Source organism: Aquarana catesbeiana, linkage group LG01, assembly GCF_042186555.1.
Source record: "Aquarana catesbeiana isolate 2022-GZ linkage group LG01, ASM4218655v1, whole genome shotgun sequence".
Taxonomy (NCBI): Eukaryota; Metazoa; Chordata; class Amphibia; order Anura; family Ranidae; genus Aquarana; species Aquarana catesbeiana.
Genome location: NC_133324.1, coordinates 900,716,247 through 900,738,586, shown reverse-complemented (window position 1 = coordinate 900,738,586; position 22,340 = coordinate 900,716,247). Strand labels below are relative to the sequence as shown.

Genomic DNA, 22,340 nt, shown 5'->3' with positions numbered 1-22,340 from the left:
GTCAGTAGGAGTAGAAAATGTCTTGACATAAGGGGAAGTAAACATTGCTTCAGGCTTGGTGGTCAAGCCTGTGGTCAGTAGGAGGGAGTATAGTACCCAATCATTGGTATCAGTGGGAGGCACAATACCCTAATTTTTGGTATTAGTGGGTGGAATAGTGCCCCATCATTGGTGCTAATGGCGGGAATTGTGCCCCATAGTTCTTGTTAGTTGGAGGAATAGTGCCTCAATGGCCAGATAAAGGCTAGCAAAGGGCTGCATCCAACTCACAATTTGGAGACTACTGGTCTAAAGACATTTTAACAGGAACGGCTTCTTCAAAACTGATCAAACTGCATTATAAAAACCAACACAAATGACTGAACAGGAAGCTAAAACATAAAGAATTAATTTTATTTTTTGCCCCTGTAGTGTTTGCCAGGTTATAACAGCACAGTAATACTTGTCATGGTTTCAGCCGTGTTAATCTACCTCTTTTATAACAATTTTAAATGGATCCCATAAACCTAACATACAAGTAACTTTTGAAGGATCTACTTCTAACATTCCCAGATATGTTTTTAAAGAGAAACTTCAGGTTTGTTAAAAAAAAAAAAAAAAAAAAAAAAAAAAACAATATAGTATATACAACTACTACAAAAATAAACATTTTACTTCTCTAATTGCAATTTCTTACCCCCATGGCAACAGTACTAGTTGTAGATGAAATTTTCTATACTTCTCATCCCTGTGCTTTTTGCAGTTGGCTCACCCCATTTCCCACTGTCATTCATTTATTTATTGTAGGTGTTTATATAGTGTTGACAATTTACACATCACATTACATACTGTAATATCAGTCCCTGTCCTCAAGGAGCTTACAGTTTAAGGTTTTTATCTCACATTCATACATACACATACTAGGGCCAATTTAGACAGGCGCTCATAAACTTACCAGCATGTCTTTCGAGTGTCGAAGGAAACTGGAGTACCTGGAGGAAACCTGCGCTAACACAGTTAGAACATGCATACGTCAAACAATATCCTGGCCAGTATTCGAACCAAGGACCCCAGTGCTGCAAAGGGAACTGCAAAGCTACTATGATTTAGGTCAATTTACAGGTAATTTACAGGTACCCCATTCAATTTCTTTCTCCTTGGGTACACATTTGCTAATATGCTGTATGCCCAAAAGGAGTGCAGTATGTCTTATTACAACACTGCCCTGTATAAAAATTAGGCAGACTCCTAATTCAAATATACCAAAATGGCCTGTTTCAATATCTCCACCTGGCCTGCACCCTCCCCTCCACTCCCTTTCATTCTACTCCTATTGCCCTCCTCTCCAACAATCGGATACTTTTTATTTTAATTACCTTTCTTTCAGGAACATTTGCCACACTTCATAGATTTGTTTGTCCGCTGCCTTCATCACACATCTCTCGAGACCTTGGGGTACATTAAACTGCAGTGCGTCATCAGAGAGCTAGCTGTCTCTTAGACCCCTTTTACACTGGGGCGGGCGTTGAAGGAAAAAAAAACTTTACTGTCATTTTACCGGCGCTATTCAGCGCATTTAAGTGCGCCTGTGTAGCGCCTCTGCCGAAACGCTTTGCAGACGCTTCAGCAGCGGTGCCCATTCATTTCAATGGACAGAAGCGGTGGAGAAGCGGTGTGTATACTGCTCCTTCACTGCTCCAAAGATGCTGCTTGCAGGACTTTTTTTTTTAACATCCTGCCAGCGCAATGTCCCAGTGTGAAAGCACTCTGGCTTTCACACTGGGACTTCAAGGGAGATGTTTTTCAGGCGCTTTATAGGCGCAACTTTTAGCCCAAAATCGCCTGAAAAATGCCCCAGTGTATTGGTTCTTGCAGCCAACCCCCTGTTGACACGCCATGGCGCATGGGAGCCGACTGCAAGAACCCAAAAGAGACAGCTGTCCCCCTGATGATATCAGAAAGGAAGTTGGATCAACAGTGCTGGAACAGCGGATATCTACACCATTGGATTGCTGAGCATATTAGTATGATTTTGTGCATAGCTCAGTTTAAACAGTAAGGGGAAAAAAATAGGGGGATGAGTGAAGTTCCAAAATCCATACATTCCATATAATTCACCTATAGGGAATTACTTTTTTCCTTAACAAAACTGAAGTTTCACTTTGAACACACCCATGCCTAAATTTAGCTTGAGATCTTTAAAACATTCATGTAACTTGGCCGCGTGACCTCTTTTAGTGGCCATTTCAGATTAAAGAAAGCTTAAAATCATCAGAAGATAATATGAGTGACTGGCACCAGATTTTCAAAATAAAATATGAAACAGAATTGCTGTGCACCTTGCAAGTTTCATAAGAGGCAATCTTAGCTGTCCATCCTATTCACCAACACTTCAGTTTGGCCTTGACAATTGTCCTTTTTTTTTTTTAATTCCATCCAGTCTCAGTTTTGAAGAGTTTTGGGCAGAACAGTCTATATCCAGATATATTGTGTTTCCAGATCCGGATCATTTAAGAAGTCCAATGTTTAGGTCTTGTGGGAGGCAAGGGCTAGAGAGTCCACTGCGTGCGGGGCCGAGGGTAATGTGTCTGAATGGTATTTTTGATGGAGAAGGCCACTGCTTGAGTTCAGGGTACATACACTTGAGTCGTTTTGACCTTAGCATCGATTCAGCATGTTTTCCCTAAACTTAAAGGGGAACTTATAGATAAACTCAAAGAAAACTTGTTTTTTGTAAGTTAGATGGGGCCAGCATAGCTACCTCTAATGACTGCAATTCAACATCCTGATAGGAGCTGGGGATAACCAAACTGTCAGTGTTATGCCTAGTACAAACGATAAGAATATCGGAAGATTTTTTTTTTTTTTTGCATGCTGGTCTCATATCGAAAACCAATGGGTTACTAAAGTTATTAAAATTCAGAATGCAACTTTGGAAGTTATGTAATGTATTGTATTTTTTTGTGACGTATTCTTTAATTCCAGAGCATGCATGGTCTTGGGCTTCCGATTTTTTTTCAGACTAATACTGTATTAATTAAACGAAAATCATAGGATCTGGTAAAGTTGTTTGTTCCTTTAGATAATTTCACATGAACTGTCATGATCGGCTCTCGAAAGCTGTGTACTAACGATCAGAATATCATAACGATCATTTCAAAAGCTATATTTTTCGTCCAACGTTCTCATCGTGTGTACTAAGCATATGTCTGTTCCGCATATAATCTGAGCTGTGATCTTCTGGGCAGTGCTACAGCAACTTCCTGCAGTGAGTATAGCAGGTCGCTTCTTTTCAATGCATAGAAGATGTACTGTGATTAGGCAAGGGTAGAGTGTGACATTCATCTGCTACACCTTGTCCAATCACAGAATGTCTTGTGTGTATTGAAAATAATACAAGATGTTTTTAAAATGGAGGCGATGGTGAGTGAGCAACCTGCTATACTCACTGTAAGGGATGGAAAGCTGCTGCAACATTGCCCAGAAGACCACAGCTCAGAATGTATGTGACATGGACCACCACTGATGATTTGAGCATCCCCAGCACCTCTCCAGATGTTACATAGAAACATAGAAGAGTAATGGTATAAAAAGACCAAGTGGTCCCTCAAAACTGCCAATATATATATATATATATATATATATATATATATATATATATATATATATATATATATATGTAAGTCGAAAGCATGTTTGAATCCACTTACTGTTGACTAACTCACTACCTCTGCTGGAAGTTTATTCCAAGCATCAACCACACTTTCAATAAAATAATACTTTCTAAGATTAGTTTTGAACTTTCCTCCTGCTAGTAGGATCCATGTCCCTGTGTTCTTCATTTGAGCTTCACATTGAAAATGCCGCCCTCCTGAACCTTCTTCAAGCCCATAGCAATCATTAGAGGTAACAATGATGGCCCAACCTCTGAAAAATGTTTTTTTCCCCCGAGTTCAGCTTCACGCTATTGCACCTTGGACAAGCAATTATTATCAGTTCTGGTTGCATGTGTGAGTCTTACAAAAAGATACAGCATGTGGCTCATTTTAAATATGTGGCTCATACTTAGCATGACTTCTAGCAGATTCAGCAGGAATCAGTTGATATTCAAGTCACATATGGCCAATCTTTACACCTTACTTAGCATGCCTGCACTTTAAATGTGAATAAAAAATATATCTGATGCTAGGCCCACTTTGGTTCGGTCCCTGTTGTTGGACAGGAGATCTGCGTTCTGTAGAATTTAATTTATGCACTTGCCATGAGCTGCCCCTCCCATGTGCTCATTTTCTCTCATTATAAATCAGTAAGCTTCATGACGTTTTCTCCCTTTATTTTGCTATGTATACATACACAGGGCCATCAGCTACCCTGGGCTTCTGGCTTTCACAGTACCTTTAGGAAAGGTTGTAGTAACCTCTCAGTTTAGGCATTAGTATTCAAGTCCCAATGATAGCCGGATCACAAACCCAGAGACAGCTTGAAAGCAGCATGTGGCTTTCCCATATGTTTGCAAATGCATAGAGAGACATCTGCTTTTCTCAACATGGCAGAAGCAGGTTTAAATAAGGTCCTTTTCGCTGGTTAGCAGAGCTGTGTTCTGGGGAAATAAGGATGCAATAAATATGATATTCTGTGAATCAGTCTTACATAAGGCTTGGCTTTCTCAGGAGAACATGTCCAGCAAATTAAGACAATCGACACAAAGCTTCAGTAAATCTTTGGCAAGACAGTAGAACATCAAACTAAGTGTGCGATGAGGTGACATGAAGATATCCGGCCTAACGGAGGAGGTACATCGACATAAAACTGAGCAGCACGGTTGGCCTATCAGCGTCTCTGTGTTTGAGTTCTCTATCCAGATGTCTTTGTGAGGAGTCTCTGCCAAAAGCCGTCTTCAGAATTTACCATCCATGGCTGGCCGCGTGGAGAACCCTCGCTGGTAGGGCTGTGAAGAGCAGATGTTACCGCATATCACTCCTAGGAAGAAAACAGATGGTTACACAAGTTTCCAGGTGTATCAAGAGGAGGGGATGAACACAAGAAAATCCTTCTAAAGAGTCAGTCCAGCCAAAAGTAATATATTAATCCTAGTTGTAACCCAGTGGGCTGAGTATTTTATTTCTTAGATCAGCTTTTCTCAACCTCGGTTCTGTGGAACTCCAGGGTTCCTCCAGAGGTTATTAGGGGTTTCTTGAGCAATGAACCATTTCTTCTTCTCAGATAAGTTCCCACTGACACCGGTAAACTGTGAGGAGGGATTTCTCCTATTGACCATTAATATAAGGAGCATTTTTTCATTTCTACCATCGCACTAATGTAAAATAATACTATGGTACCACTCTGCTACTTAAATATACCAACCATGTAAACTCCAAGTGTGCAAGCAATTCAAAAATGAATATGAAACATATTGTAATTAAGTCCAAAGTGTGAACGTGACTTAAGAGTCCTTAAAGTCCTTTTACAATTAGAATGTGACACCACAATGCCAGTTCTATACATCAAGTATTGGAAACACTTGTGCTCCACCTTTGAGAATTGTGGCCTCACCTTCAATATAAGACCCACAGTACCCTTAAACCCTTCTTTCCAAGGGTATTTAGTAGGCTTTAGGTCAATCTCACAGGTCCAAGCCAATATCCAACACTCCATCCACTGTAGGTGTGTTCCCCTTTAAGAAATCAAATTCTGGATGGACCCCCTGCACATTGCTATACACCCTTTCCAGCAAACTATGCAATGAAAAACAGGGATTTTTATTTCACACATATTGCAATACATGCTTAAGCTGGTGACGCTTAACTACGTTAAAGTGCATCTGATAGTTTAAATACATGTACAAGCTATTGGGATTTGAGCACAGGTATATCTTTTCTTTGCTGTAACGTAGGTCAGTGACCAGATCTGACCTAGTAGCCTCCCTACCTTGTGTCTTGATGCCCCATGTTGGCATGGTGTCCATCGTAGCATTTGCAGTGACAAGGCAGTGTAGGACTGGCCACGAGAGGGATTACTTTGATGCAGTTGGCCAGCTTAAGCATGTATTGCAATATGTGTGAATTAAAAATCCCTGTTTTTCATTGCATAGTTTGCTGGAAAGAGTGTATAACAGTGTGCAGAGGGTCCATCCAGAATTTGACGTGTTAATATGTGGTCTTACCCCTTTAAGCTATTGGGATTTGAGCACTATCAATATCTTTTCTACTTTAAGAAATCAAGGTCTCACTCGGCCATTAGAATATGCTCAGAACAAATATGGAACCACCATAGTGCAGTACTCAAAATAAACACAATTACTAAAGATATTGCTCTCACGTGTTAAAAAAAAGAGTATAGCATTCACATCAATACTCAGGATACTGCAAATTCCCTGTCAGTGCTTCACAGCCGGTTACAGTTTGTGCAATGACACAAACCACCTGGAGCCAGGTGACATCATCCCACAAACCATAACTGGAAGTACAGCGCCGACAGGGAATTTTTCTCGAGTATCGATGTGTATGCTATACTGTTTTGGGTAAATGGGTTCATTTTGAGTACTACACTATGGTGGTTCTGTATTTGTTCTGAGCATATACTAATGGCCAAGCAGGACCTGGATCCCTTAAAGGGGAACACACCTACAGTGGTTGGCATGACGGATAATGGCTTGGTCCTGTTAGAGTGACCTAAAGCCTACTGAATACCCCTGGAAAGGAGGGTTTAAGCGCACTGTGACCTATATTATGTAGGTCTTAGGTTGAAGGTGAGGGAACAATTCTCACAAAGGTGGAGCATGAGTGTTCTGGAAGCTTGGTGTGCAGCACCTGAGTTGTGGTGTCACATTCTAATTTTAAAAGGACTATTAGGACTTTTAGATCATGTTCGTTATCACTATATGTTTCATATTAAATTTTGAATTGTTTTGTAAACTTTTTGTTTGTTTTGGTTGGTATATTTAATTTAGCAGCGTGGCACCATATTATTATTTTATGCAAGTGGATGTGGGAACATATGCAGGGTTTCAGCGGCACCTGAGTTTGAAATAAAATAGGACACTTGGTTTATTTGCTATTAGAGGATTGGCAGCGCAGGGGTCATTTTTTTTTTTTTATATTACATCACACTATTGTACTGTAAGGTGAGATATGTTGATTACTAGAATGGTTTTCCCAAGACCTTAAGGTTATTTCAAGGGTTTCTCTGTGTTAAAATGACTGAGAAAGGCTGTCTTAGATACTCCCAACACAATATGTTCCTGTTGAAGTTTTTCCTGGGAGTTTAGGGTGTTCAGACTCAGGAACATGTCCACCTTTGTATGTTCCAGCTCCTCTCCTGTTACATTCCTCATAATATAAAAAAATACAGCATAGACACCTGACGTTTACTATAATGTACAAAAAAAAGAGTCTGTACTAATACTGTCCACAATAAGACAACAACATGCAAAAGTAATGATACATGCAGTGATTGCAGTGCAACTGTTTGATATCACCCTTGTGACTTTCTGGAGACAGCTTAATCACCACCATAGGGTGAAAAGTGGTAACTCATCAGATAGTTGGACGCAAAAGTTTTATAGATCAGAGTGCCCTTGTTGTAATAAAGAGGATCCCCAGGTCATCTCAAACCTTTGGAAACCTAGGAAAACTGATCCTCTCAAGATAGCACCAAACACTCTACATCCCGTGTGGTCCCTCCTGCTCCTCCTTGGCAGCTTGGAAGGTGCTTGGCCAACAGCTGAGGCTGTGCACAGGGCGACTCTTCAACTACACAACAAAAGCATAGTACCCTATGAAGTCTGGGTCCAAATAATTGGTGAGATATCACTTTTTACCTATGGTTATCAGCAGGTTTGCTCCAGAAAGACAAGAGGGTGATATCTGGTGGATCCCAGACTTTAAGAGGTCAATATACTCTTGCTGCATGGTCAAAGAGCTACCCAGTGCATGTTTTTTAGCTCCTGGCCAAGTGTCTTCCAAGCAGCAGGTAAGGAGCAGGAGGGGCCACGCTGGATGTACAGTGTTTGGTGCTATCACAGAGGATCAGCTTCTATAGGCTTATTGTAGCAGAAACTGTGAGATGCTGGTTGGAGATGACCCGGACATCCTCTTTATTACACAAAAAGCATATGGACCTATAAAATTTTGGAGTCCAATTATCTGGTGAGTTATCACTTTTTTACTCTATGGTTGTCACATTTGCTCCAGGAAGTCACAAGGGTGATATCTAGTGGTTTCACTTCAATAGCTGCAATCTCTGGAAGCCACTCATTATGACCACAGTAGGTGTGTTGACGTGGGAACTCAGCACAGAGATCCCTCTAATAGAGTCCCTGAGAGGTATGAAAAATTGTTAGGTGGTTTAAATCTATGGCATCCACCAAAAAGTGAAATATTAGTTTGAGATGGATGGATCCTTTAAAAAGAATCTGTGAGCTTCTCCGTGAACCTGTAACATGCTGTTCACACAGGTGTAGCCCAATAGATTTACCTAGGTAGATCACCAGGGACAGGGATTATAAAACCCTAGCCACATCCATGCAAAATGAAGCCAATTCACAATCTCTGATAGTAAGAATGAGGTCCACTTTCCTAGCCAGAGGTTGCATGAAAATGGACTTGGCTGCAGATGAATACGCAGCACACTGGGTGGGATTTACTAAAACTGGAGAGTGTAAAATCTGGTGCAGATCTGCATAGAAACCAGGTTCCAGGTTTTATTGTCAATGTTTAATTTAAAAAGCTGAAGTTAGAAGCTGATTGGTTACTATGCACAGCTCCGCCAGATTCCGAGTGCTCCAGTTTTAGTATCTCCACCACTGTGTATAGTGTATTATGTATTCTGCAAAGCCAATGTGATCTTTACAGCCTAGTCCACCAACAACCAATATCTCAATCATGGACTGATGCTGGTAGGTTGAACTATTTAACTTTGGAGTTCCAATGTGCAAAATCTGCTCAGTGTAGTGTCTGACCTCATCCTCTCCACCATGCCACCCATGGCCCCCTCTCCCTCTTCCTGCTGTTGTAGGTGGAGCCCTTGTGTCTCACTGAAGTCTCAGTGATGGAAAATGAATATAAGATCAAACAGGGAGCTCTGCCAGTGAAAGGTTAAAAGACAAACATTTTCATATGTTGCGGATAAAGCTTTACTTTTTTTCAAGAAAGTGTACATTGTTGCCAAGATGATAAAATGTTTTCCTGGGGAAACTCTGCTGCCGAAGCGGTGCACTTAATCTAGTTGCTTGCACTACCGTCTCAGAGGGACGCAACTCTCTGCAATCCCATCATGGCATATTTACTAAACAGTGATGGAAAATAATAGGTTCCTTGCTCTCAAAATAAAATTTACTAAACAAAATATAAAGCTACCTTTAAAGAAGTGAGTTAAAAATGGTTTATGTTCTCGGGGGGCACCATCCAGGTTGAGACTTGGAGGTTCCAGCCATCTGATTGTTTTTTGAAAGTCTGAAACTGATTCTTGGCAAATCTTTGTCCGAATTTTCATGCAAATTTTCATTTGCAAATCTACTACAGTAAGTCCCCTACATACAAACATTCAACTTGCGATCCTCCAAAGATATGTGTTTGCATGTCCAATCCTGTAAAGCTGGGTACACACGATCAGTTGAACTTCCGTTGTTTAAGTAAGGGACTTACTGTAGTTTATACACAGCTCTATGGACCGCATTTATCAGAGATACCTTAAGGCGGCAGTGTGGCTTCCACATGTATTTGCAAATGTTTGCAACTAACACCTCTATTTTTAAAATCGACCTTTCCCTCTTCCCACTTAACAAACCTGAAGAAGTCCATGCACTCTACTTTATTACAAAGCAATCAAGTTATGCTGGCCAAACACTATACAAAAAATCGGTCGAAATTCGGTCATTTAGACAGTTCGTTCATTTTTCAGCCAGTTAATGGGCACAAAATCGATAATGGTTGGTACGTTTTTGAGCCGAAAAAACGAAGGACAATCTTGGAAATTTTCTGTCAAACAAACGATAAATTGAAAGGTTAATGTGTTCCCCGTCCGAACTGTTTGCACTAGGTATATGTAAAAAAACGCACAAAGCGTAGATTCATCTATGGCCACTGAACGATTTATCGGTCATTACAAAGTTTGGAGACCCCTGATCTAAAGCAGCCTTTCTCAACCTTTTTTACCCCAAAGGAACCCTTGCAAATATATTTAGGTCTTGAGGAACCCTTACTAAAGCTAAGTCTTTGGTGGTCAATGGGAAAAAATCCCCCCTTACAGTTGTGGTCAGAGCGTCGCCCTTCTAGACAAAAAAAAATAAACAAATCATTGGTGTCATGCTACTGACTCTGTTAAGTGATCTTGACTCTGGAACTACGCAGGCACCAAGAAATTAGAGGTCAATCATCTCCCAGCTCAAGGAACCCCTAGCAACCTCTGAAGGGACTCTAGGCATCCAGCGAACCCTGGTTGAGAATGGCTTTGCAAGTGGTGAGTCGGCTATAATTGAGCATTGCATTGGGTTGTGCCACATCCAATAATATAGAAAAGAAACAAAATCCCCTTGTGGTGGACTTTTAAGGCACAGAAATCGTTTGAGAAAAATTAATCTAGTTTGAAAAGTGTTTATTCAAAAGTACAAAATATAAAAAACACATAAAAAAGATGCAATAGAACAAATTTACAGTGCTGTCATCATAATATAGTACAAGTAGTAAACCAATAATTCTTGCATCCGACGCGTTTCGGAGCACATATGTGTATCTCCTTCCTTAAGGGTATAATTAAGCGAGAATACTACGTTTTATATATATTAAGATGACAACCCTTTCAGACCAAAAAGATGTTCCCAGTTTGCTTGAGCTGGAGGTCCAACACAAGTGGCGTGCCTCAAAAAGAGGGGTGCCTAGCCTGAAAAGCTGACCCAGTTCCCCCATACATAAACCAGACCAGGAGGGGAGGCCAGGGGACCCACTGGGGCCAAAAAGAGGAAAAAAACCCTGCCAATGGTGAGTAAGAACCACTTAAGTGTGCAAAGAACGTTATTTTTTGTAGAGAGCACAGTCACCACAACTATTGAACTTGTGTCTGTTCACTCCAGAATCCAGCACAGAACTGACCAACAGAGTGACTTGTGCACTCTATGGCGGTACTTGTCATTTCTCAGTGCTTTGGCTTGCAGTTCCCTGCAGGAATTAGTACCCTTTGGTGACAACCCTGTGTATGCTTATGGCCTGGTGTCTCCCAAGGATGGGAAGAGCCATGTTCAAGCACTATGCATAGGTGGGATTCTAAAAAAGAGCTACAGAGAGATTTTAAATCAGTGTAGGTACTGTAAAAGGTGGGCTACAACTTCTAACCAAAAATGGAAGATTTACATTGAGGGGACTATTTATAAAACATTTATGAAGGATGCATAATTTTTTCCCCATATTTTCTCGAATGGATTAGCTCCTATGATCGTCAGCTCTATCTATTGACCAAAATGAATTATTCTTTACTCATTGAGGTATTTTAGAAAACTATACTACATTTTGGCCACTAGATGGAGCTGACAATCATAGGAATTAATCTATTACAGGAATTACAGGTGAAGCCTGCATGAATGCTTGACATTTGTCGGTTAAATGCTTTTAAAAATAGACCGCTTAGTGTTAAAATAAGCACCTGATTAAAGATTAAAGTGGAACGCCATGAAAAAATGTCTTCTCCCACGCAGTGGGGCTGTTCCCACACTGCATGGGTTAACCGGCCATTTTGTCCAGGGGCGCCCTGAAAAGCTATACCTATCTGATCCATCGATCCACTGGAAAACAGCCCCCCCCCCCCCACATCCAGCGGTGGACTGTCCCTGCTGTCCTCACGACCAGAGACGGTCTATGGGCGTGATGACGTCAGGAACAGTCCATGCTCAAGACCACTAGAGTGAGGGGGGCAGGAGCGGCAGGGTCTTGTCTTGTACTTGGATGATCATTGTATTAGTAAGTATATCTCCGCTCTTCTCACCCCTAGGCAAAAACAGGTGAGTAACATAGAAATGAGCTCATCTTTCTGCTTCTTCTCCTTCACTGTCACAGGCTGGGGGCAAAGACAAGACGTAGTTGTATTATGTAACTATGTAGTAGAGAAATGTTACGTTTGTGGGCTGACTGTACTTTCTAACAGAGCTGTGTAAATCTCAGGAATGGAAGAACAGAAATACAATTCTTTTGGTAGGTAAAGCAGCTCCTATCTGTGTATTTCCCCTGTTTATTTATCTGCTTGCCTGGAATTCAACTCTAAACCCGATAGAGATGCAATTTTGGCGGACAAAACACATCAGGCAAAAATGGTGTTTTTGGCATTTTGCCGATAAAGAAAAAGGTGCCCATAATGGCACTGAAAAGGTATGCGATTTTCGCGGCGATTTTACTGTGATTCCGCCGTGATTTTACTATGCTTATGGTGTGTTATTCATAAGTCATATGACTCAAAAACTGCATTAAAAAAGGAACACAGGTGTATTATTGATGCGTTCTTGCTGCGTTTTCAATGCATTTGAAAGGAATGCTTTTTTTCTTGAGTTTTTCTTGCCGATAATGGCTGACAATAAATTCATATTTATTTAAATGAATGATATTAATTAGAAAGTCAAATATAATACACTTGTATATAAAAATATATATATTTTTTTAAAACTGCCATTTTCGGTTTTGGTTTCGGCGCCACAATTTCAATTCGGTACACCTTTACAGCCGGATTCCTCCCTGTGGGCCTTGAAGTGGATCTTAAAGCGGAGTTCTGCCCCCCCCCAAGAAAAAATCCATGTTCTCCCTGTGCCTGCGTGGGTTTCCTCTGGGTACTCCGGTTTCCTCCCACACTCCAAAGACATGCTGGTAGGTTAATTGGCTCCTGTCTAAATTGGCCCTAGTATGTATGAATGTGAGTAAGGGACCTTAGGGTGTAAGCTCCTTGAAGGCAGGGACTGATGTGAATGTACAATGTATATGTAAAGCGCTGCGTAAATTGACAGCGCTATATAAGTACCTGAAATAAATAAATAAATAAATAAAGCCAGCTGCTACACATACTGCAGCTGCTGACTTTTAACCACTTGCCGACCAACCACCGCAGTTTTACTGAGGCAGAATGACACGGCTGGGCGAAACGACGTTATGTTACGTTGCTCCGCCCTGCGGCCACTAGCGGGCGCCCGCGCGCCCGCTGCTCGCCCCCGGAGCCGATGTGCGATGACCGCCGGGCACCCGCGATCGCTCGTGACACAGCGAGGGGAGGGGAGAAGAGACTGAACAGCGATCTCTCTCTTCCCCTAGCAAGTCCCATCCCCCCCTACAGTTAGAACACAGAGAGTGAACACAGTTAACCCCTTGATCGCCCCCTACTGTTAACCCCTTCCCTGCCAGTGACATTTTTACAGTAATCAGTGCATTTTTATAGCACTGATCGCTGTATAATTGTCAATGGTCCTAAAAATGTGTCAAAAGCGTCCAATTTGTCCCCCGCAATATCGTAGTCCTGATAAAAATCGCAGATCGCCGCCATTACTAGTAAAGAAATTAATAATAATAAAAATGCCATAAATCTATCCCCTATTTTGTAGACGCTATAACTTTTGCGCAAACCAATCAATTTACGCTTATTGCGATTTTTTTACCAAAAATACGTAGAACAATACACATCGGCCCAAACTGAGGAATAAATTAGTTTTTTTGAAAAAAAAAAAAGTGGGATATTTATTATTGCGAAAAGTAAAAAAGATATTGTTTTTTTTCAAAATTGTTGCTGTTCTTTTGCTTATAGCGCAAAAAATAAAAACCACAGAGGTGATCAACAACCACCAAAAGAAAGCTCTATTTGGGGGAAAAAAAGGACGCAAATTTCGTTTGGGTACAGCGTCGCACGATCGCGCAATTGTCAGCTAAAGCGACGCAGTGCCGAATCGTAAAAAGTGCTCTGGTCAGGAAGGGGGTAAAATCTTCCGGGGCTGAAGCGGTTAATAATAGGACACTTACCTGTCCTGGAATCCAGCGATGTCGGCATCCCAGCTGATGTTTCTATCAGTTCTCGAGTCCTGCCGCCGCCATTCCTGGTAAGGGAAAACGGCAGAGACACCTTTGGGCCTTTTGGCTTCACAGCTGGTTCCCTACTGCGCATTCTGAATGGCCCGGCGGCGGGGGAAGGAGGAGGGGCTGAACTTCCAAGTAATCTCGCCGCGGTGAGATCTCATGGAAGTGGGGACGGGGTACCTGTCAAAAAAGGGTCCCCCCCCCTGAAAGGTGCCAAATGTGGCACCGGAGCGACGGAGGAGGCAGATAAGCGGAACTTCCCTTTTTGGGTGGAACTCTGCTTTAATGATGTAAGGTGGAGTTCCTGATCATGTGACCCCAGTGATTGGTTGTCACAGTGGTCACATGATCTGAAGCGATCCCACCCCCCCATCATGGTGACAGCTCGGTCAGAGGAGCCCCGTTCATCTACAGTACGTGGCAGCTGGTGTAAGTTCCACCCATGGTGCTGCCGCATATTTACATTACAATGGCAGTAAAAGGATAAGGAATACTATCTTGAAAATATGGCAGAGAGTAAAATAATGTGAACATGTCATGAAGAAAACGTTTTTGGATAAATGATAAAACTGACTGGGGAATGTGTACGCTCTCGTTCCTCCTTAAAGCGCCCGCTCCCTTCCCCCGCTGCGTCATGCAGCTGTCTAACATAACTCCATCTTTGATCCGGTGTCTTATAAATCCCTGTAGATTTGTTGGAAGTTCACTGCTTGTTTTTCCTTGAAAGGCGCGGGGATTAAAAGCTTACTCTGTTATTTTTTTGGAGATCTCAGAAAAATGGATATTCTCTAGTGATGTGGTGCCGTGCGGATCTAAATATTTATGTGACATGGTAAAGAATGTATCACGCTGACATTTAACCGTTTATAGTGCCCTGCAGACCTCATACCGGAGGTTCGGGTCTCTCCAGAAGAAAAGGACGGGAACAAGACACACAAGACCCTTAGGGGTGCATTTACTAAAGGCAAATAGTCTGTGCACTCTGCAAGGGCAGTTGCTCCAGAGTTTAGTAAATGAGGTAAAGCTTCACTTTGCGAAGTACCCAATCATGTGCAAGGAAAATGTAAAAAAAAACAGCATTTTTACTTGCATGTGATTGGATGATGGAAGTCAGCAGAGCTTCTGCTCATTTACTAAGCTCTGGAGCAACTGCATGTGCAGAGGGCAACTACACTTTAGTAAATCAACCCCTTAGAATGCCTTTGGAATTCAGGTAAGAGAAGGGATAGTCCTGGACTAATTACAGGACACAGGTTGTCTCCCAGCATGCAACTATAGGCAAGGAACTAAATACACAATGGTGGACAACACTGTATCCTGGCCTAGGCCAACAAGGCCCAGGCCTAGGGCAGCACTTTGCAGGGGGGCAGCATAGAAAGAGTCCCCACCGGCTTGCGCTACACTGTTAGTGTAGTGCCAGTCTTATGGGGCGGACTGGACTGAGAGACAAATTAGTCTAGTGCCCCCATAAAGCGGCCGCACTGCTTCCGGTATGCGGGCAGCCACAACAGGGGGGGCGCCGCTTCTAATTTTGACTGTCCTATCATCCTGAACCACAAACCTTCCTCACTGTGCTATATGTTTTCTGCTGCACCATTGGCATGGTTGTATCTTCTTAGTCCTCTCCATAAAATTATCAGAAATTTGTGCTTAAAGTAGAACAATAGGCAACACGTTTTTTTTTTTCATTTTGGATAGAATAAGGGAGGGTTATAGCCCCTGTCAGTTTATTTTTTTTACCATCCCTGTCCCATTGCAGAGATTTCCCTTCACTTCCTGTCACATAGCCAAACAGGAAGTGAGAGGAAATCTAAGCAAATTAAGGGAATCCACCCCCCTCCCCGGCCCTCAGAACTAGTGTCCCCACTCGAAAATTTCAGGGCGGGTCTTAAACAGCAAGGGGTGTGGCCTTGACAGGAAGGGGTGGGTCATATTTAAATTAGGGGGTACATGAGTTTAGTCAGGCCTAGGGCAGCACAAAACCTAAATACACTACTGATGGGGGAGATTTACTAAAACCGGAGCACTCAGAATCGGGTGCAGCTGTACATGGCAGCCAATCAGCTTCTAACTTCAGCTTGTTCAATTAAGCTTTGATAATAAAACCTGGAAGTTGATTGGTTTCTATGCAGAGCTGCACCAGATGTTTCCCTCTCCAGTTTTAGTAAATTCCCCTTAGAATCCGTAAACTGCTTAAACTACCAAAGGATTTTAGAAGTTCTGCTCCAGTCCAGCCAGACCTCTGACCTCACTTCTCTCCCGTGCAGTTGGAGCAACACAGCTTGGTCAGGGACCGCCCCCTGCCTGTGATTGGATAATGAGGGAGCAGTAGCACACTGATGAGGTCATCTCCTTGATGTCTCTTCCTTTCCCCAAGCTTTCTGTATCCGACTGACGGCACTGTGCAACTCAGTAGAGCGTAATTAGCTTATGGTGGCAATACACGGTGTGAGAAAACTGATTAACCGGTGTCTGATTCAACAAAAAAAATCAAGCGGATGACGAAAACGGCATGGCCGACCGATTAGAGACAGATGGGATTTACTAAAACTGGAGGGTACAAAATCTGGAGCAGCTCTTCAAAGAAACCAATCAGCATCAAGGTTTTATCGTCAAAGCTTTATTGAACAAGTTGAAGTTAGAAGCTGATTGGCTCCCATGCACAGCTGCACCAGATTCTGAGTGCTCCGGTTTTAGTAAATCCCCCTACATAGTGACAATTTCAATCAACCCAAGTCGATCGGTTGTGCTGGCAAAAAAAAGAAAAATCTCACAGCGTCAAGTGATGGTGTCCTTGTGATTCATTTACGGTCGATGTTCATGTCAGGGCACACAAACGTCATTGATCTACCCCTTTTTTTTTTTTTTTCACACCTGGTCAGCTTAGGTTGATTGAAACCGTAACTACCTGTCTCTCATTGCTCGACCGTGACATTTTTATCTACAGTTCAAAAGTTTTGTTGAATTGGACATCAGTCACTCCCTTTTTCTCGCACCATGTACGCCCACCATAGGCCAATAAGGCTCTACTGAGCTGTACAGTGCTGGAATCTGATACAGAGAGCTTGGGGAGAGGACAAGACAAGGAGGTGACCTCATCAGTGTGCTGCTGCTCCCTTATTATCCATTCCCTGACCAAACTGTGTGTCTCCAACTGCTTAGAAGGGTGAGGTCAGGGATCTGGCTGGAGCAGAACTTTATTTTCAAATCCGGTGGATGTGTGATTTGATCATTGTGTCAGTCTGGTTTTGATTAGTGGACACTGATTGTTCAGTTTTATCACACCATGTATGGCCACCATTACAGTGCTGCTCCCCATCTGAATCCTTTTGGCAAGGGATTAAATAAAAAAAATCAGACTGAGGTATTATTTAAATACATAAGGGGCCATTTACACGACTGCACTGCGGTAATGCATGTTTCATGCATCGCTGCATTGTGATGCCATTGATTGTGAATGCCACCCCAGTGCACTAAGCAGCACAACTGTGTTGCAGCATATGCCACAATGCACAGCAACGCATTAGACGTGTGCACTGACAAAAAATGTGTTCGTTTTCGTGTGATTCGTTTTTTTTTTTTTCAGAAATTCAAAAAATTCAGAAATTCAAACATTCGGAAATTCGGATTTTCAAATTTCCAAATTTTTAATTTTTGGATTTCCAAATTTTGAAATTTCCAAATTTCGAATTTCCAAATTTTGAAATTTTCAAAAATTCAGAAATTCGAAAATCTGAAAAAAGAAAGAAAATCATTAAAATTCTAAATAATAATTAACTATAAAATTATAGGTATTGGAATTTCCTTTCAAATTTGGCTGTTAGTGAACGTAACAAATACGAATTTATCTGAAGCTACGAATTATCCGAAATAACAAATACCACATCTAAACAAATGGAATGGAACAAAGTAATAATAAATAATAATAAAAAAAAGGTTTTATTCTTATTATTATTATTTATTATTATTAGATTATTACATTCCATTCGTTTAGATACGGCATTTGTTATTTCACATAATTCGTAACTTCGGATAAATTCATACTCGTTATGTTCACTAACAGCCAAATTTGAAAGGAAATTCCAATACCTATAATTTAATATTTATTATTAGTTAGTTATTATTTCAGATTTTCGGGTTTTTCATTTTTAAGATTTTCATTCTTTTGAATTTGCAGATTTTCATTCTTATTCTTGGATTTTCAAATTTCCAAATTTTAGTATTTTTAAATTTATAAAATTTCAAATATTCGAATTTCCTAATTCCGAACTTTCAAATTTCCGAACTTTCGAATTTCCGAACTTTCGAATTTCCAACCTTTTGAATTTCCGAACTTCCGAATTTCCGAACTTCCGAACTTTCGAATTTCCGAGATGTTCTAATTTTGGAAATTTTCCAATTTCTGAAATTTCGAATTTCCGAAATGTTGAATTTCTGAATTTCATATTTCCGAAATGTTGAATTTCTGAAATTCCGAATTTCCAAAATTTCTAATTTTCGGAAATTCGGAATTTTGTCATTTTGGAAATGCGAAAATTTCGGAATTAACGAATTTGTCAAAATTAGTTAAAAACCTAATTCGGAACTAAACGAATGGCACGTGTCTACAACGCATGGTAGTTGGCACTCCTATCTGGTAACACTGGAGTCCTGGGTTCAGTTGCCACCTATGACGTTGTTAGAAAACTAAGAGGCATAAGCAGCATATTTAAAAGACCAGATGAAGAGAACCTCCACTTATGATAATTCTAGTTCTTCCTTATCATCATAATTGTCCTGGATAGCAGAGATAGCCAGGAAATGTGTATTATTAGAAGGAGGTCAGCAATGGCAACCCGGCCGTGTACTTACCTCACTGCAGGTGTTTTAGTGTTGTGCCATGCAGGCTGTATCCCCACGGCTTTTGTAGCGTTGCCAGCTGAAGGCAGACCATGCACTATCCAATCTGTTTGTACAATCTCCTTTAACCGCTTCACAACCACCCACTGTACATATACTGTAGCAGGGCGGACACTTCCGGGTCTGGAGCGCACGCGCGTGCGCGCTGCCAGTGACCTGCTCCTGCTGTAATAAGACACAGCAATAGCCTAGCAGTCTGTACTGCAGACTCGATGTCCACCAGCACCCGCCGACTGTTTGTTACACAGGCAGAACGGCGATCTGCCTAGGTAAACAAGGAAGATCGCCGTTCTGTCAGTAGGGAAGACATTGATCCTGTGTTCCTGCAAAGCAGGGACACGGATCAGTGCCTTCCCTTAGTAGAAGCATCTCCCACACAGTGAGTAAGCACTTGCTAGGAACATATTTAAAAACTTTTATTTTCCCCTGCTAACCTCTTCCCAGCCAGTGTCATTAGTACAGTGACAGTGCATATTTTTTAGCACTGATCACTGTATTAGTGTCACTGGTCCCCAAAAAGTGCCAGGAGTCCGATTTGTGCACTGCAAAATCGCAGTCCCGCTAGAAGTCGCTGATCGCCGCCATTACTAGTACAAAAAAATAAATAAATCAATAAGAATATCTCATAGTTTGTAGACGCTCTTTGTAGACATATTTGCGCAAAGCAATATGTGCTTGTTTTAATTTTTTTTTTTTACCAAAAACATGTAGCAGAATACATATTGGCCTAAATTGATGAAGAAATTTGATTTTTTACATTTTTTTTATTGGATATGTTTTATAGCAGAAAGTAAAAAAATATAGATTTTCTTTCAAAATTGTCTTTGTTTATAGTGCAAAAAAATAAAATCGCAGAGGTGATCAAATACCACCAAAAGAAAGTTCTATTCATCGGAAAAAAAGGACATAAATTTTTTTTGTTTACAGCGTCGCACAACCGCGCAATTGTCAGTTGAAGTAACACAGTGCCGTATCGCAAAAACCCCTTGCTAATCCCTGCCCTGCCAGTGTCATTAGTACAGTGACAGTGCATATTTTTTAGCACTGATCACTGTATTAGTGTTACTGGTCCCCAAAAAGTGTCAGGTGTCCGATTTGTCCGCTGCAAAATCGCAGTCCCGCTAGAAGTCGCTGATCGCCGCCATTACTAGTACAAAAAAATAAATAAATCAATAAGAATATCCCATAGTTTGTAGACGCTATAACTTTTGCGCGAAGCAATATGTGCTTGTTTGAATTTTTTTTTTACCAAAAATATGTAGCAGAATACATATTGGCCTAAATCGATGAAGAAATTAGATTTTTTACATTTTTTTTATTAGATATGTTTTATAGCAGAAAGTAAAAAATATAGACGTTTTTTCAAAATTGTCTTTGTTTATAGTGCAAAAAAATAAAACCGCAGAGGTGATCAAATACCAAAAATATGTAGCAAAATACATATTGGCCTAAATCGATTAAGAAATTTAATTGTAATTTTTTTTTTTTTTTAATTGAATATGTTTTATAGCAGAAATTAAAAAATATAGATTTTTTTTTAAATTGTCAGTTTTTTTTGTTTATAGCGCAAAAAATAAAACTGCAGAGGTGATCAAATACCACCAAAAGAAAGCTCTATTTGTCGGAAAAAAGGACATAAATGTTGTTTGTTTATAGCGTTGCACCACTGCGCATTTGTCAGTTAAAGTAACGCAGTGCTGTATCACAAAAAATGGCCTGGTCACGAAGGGGGGGTAAACCTTCCAGAAGCTGAAGTGGTTAAACCTACCATCAGTTAGGGAGTGCAAGGGCCTGTCTGAATTCTAATTGAATGGGTTGTTTAGGTTTGTCCTCATATTACATAGTTATGATTAAGTTATAGCAGACTGTGCAGAGATTGTACAATCAGATTGTATAGTGTATGGTTAACTTTAGATATAAGGGGTGGCTGTAGTTTTCAAAGAGAGCAAAGACTGGAGTTGCCACCTGTCATTATATTTAAAAATTATTTTACACGGTGGCATCATTTACATTTTTTTTTGGAGTATCGGTGGAGTTGGTTTAAACTGATCACATGCTCCTGGCTTTCCTAAAAGCTTTCATGAGACTAGATTGTCCATACCTATCAGCCACTAGAGGGCAGTACAATACAGTATGTATGAACACACACCCAGCAGCCTTCTGTACTGTGATATTCAGAGAACTGGTACATAGCACTGGGACACATGCAAGACTTGGGGTCAGACTTTATGGCAAGTACTGGAAGAAATACAGCTCTGCCTTACTGTAATAAAACCCAAATCTCACCATCCTGACACCGGTTCCAGGAACAGGGCTACAACCATAGGCACTAAAAATGATGGAAATGTGTGGAGGAAGGCATAACAGAGGGACGATATAGAGTGAAATAAATTCAGTCATGTCTTCTCTGTCAGAGCAATAAAAAATCTTTAAGTAGAACTAAAGGCAAAATTTTTTTTGGGGGGGGATAGAGTAAGGGAGGGATATAACCCCTGTTTGTTTTTTTTGCCATCTGTGTCCCATTGGGGAGACTTCCCTTCACTTCCTGTCCCATAGATAAAGCAGGAAGTAAGAGGAAATCCCTGTCTGTCTTCTAAACTAGTGTCCCCATTGGATGATTTCCCCTATATTCCTGTTTAAAATTCTGGGATTTTCTTTCACTGTTGGTGATAAGAGGTTCTAATCCCTCTCCACTCCCAAAGCAGAAAAAAAGAGGAAGGTTTACCTTTAGTTATACTTTAAAAGAGAAGTTTTGATAGTCATACTTCTGTTGTGGGCCACTTGTGCACTCCTGTGACCCAGAATCACCAATGATAGGGAGCTAAAGCCAGTCCAGGCTCTGACAGTATCCCGACAATAATGTTGAAATCCACCCGGATGCCTGACTGGCAGCTGGCTCAGCCTCTCAGCACATCACTGAGAGCCTGAGCCAGCCACTCCCACCCCCTCCACAGCCCGGTGCTCTAGTGAGCGCTGGAGGAGCAGAACAGAGAGCAATGACTGTGCTAAAACACACATCACATCGCACCTTGATGGAGCCGACACTGACAGCTGCCCACGCAATAAAAGTCTACATTTTACCATGCAGGTTGGTGTGGCCTACGTGGTGCTGGTGAGGGGACATGCCCTGTATGGACAGCATACAAGGGGTCAGAAAAACTGCCAAGAAATGAGCAATTACTTATATTTCTCTCATGATAGGTAGAATACCTTTACAGTTTTAGATTAGAGTAGGGAGTGGTTAAACTCCTTTTGTTTTTCTTTCTTGCTGTATCCCATTTGGGAGAATTCTCTTCACTTCCTGTCTACTAGATACAACAGGAAGTGGGAGAAAAACTCTCCACAATAAGGGTAAAATCTCCTCTTACACAGATATCCAACCCTTGTGGGCGTACTCCCAGCACAGTAACTACAGTGAGATGGAAAGCG

At 41.2% G+C, this 22,340-nt stretch overlaps 1 protein-coding gene across 1 annotated transcript in view; it reads right to left on the bottom strand.

The window, feature by feature from the left end:
- Nucleotides 1-372: 372 nt before the first annotated feature.
- Nucleotides 373-22,340, bottom strand: part of ATOH8 (atonal bHLH transcription factor 8) — an 87,569-nt gene continuing 65,601 nt past the window's right edge. The window contains exon 3 of the mRNA XM_073610962.1: nucleotides 373-4,959. Within this exon, the coding sequence (XP_073467063.1) occupies nucleotides 4,954-4,959 (6 nt within the window). The 3' untranslated portion in view covers nucleotides 373-4,953. The remainder of the gene's footprint in view (nucleotides 4,960-22,340) is intronic.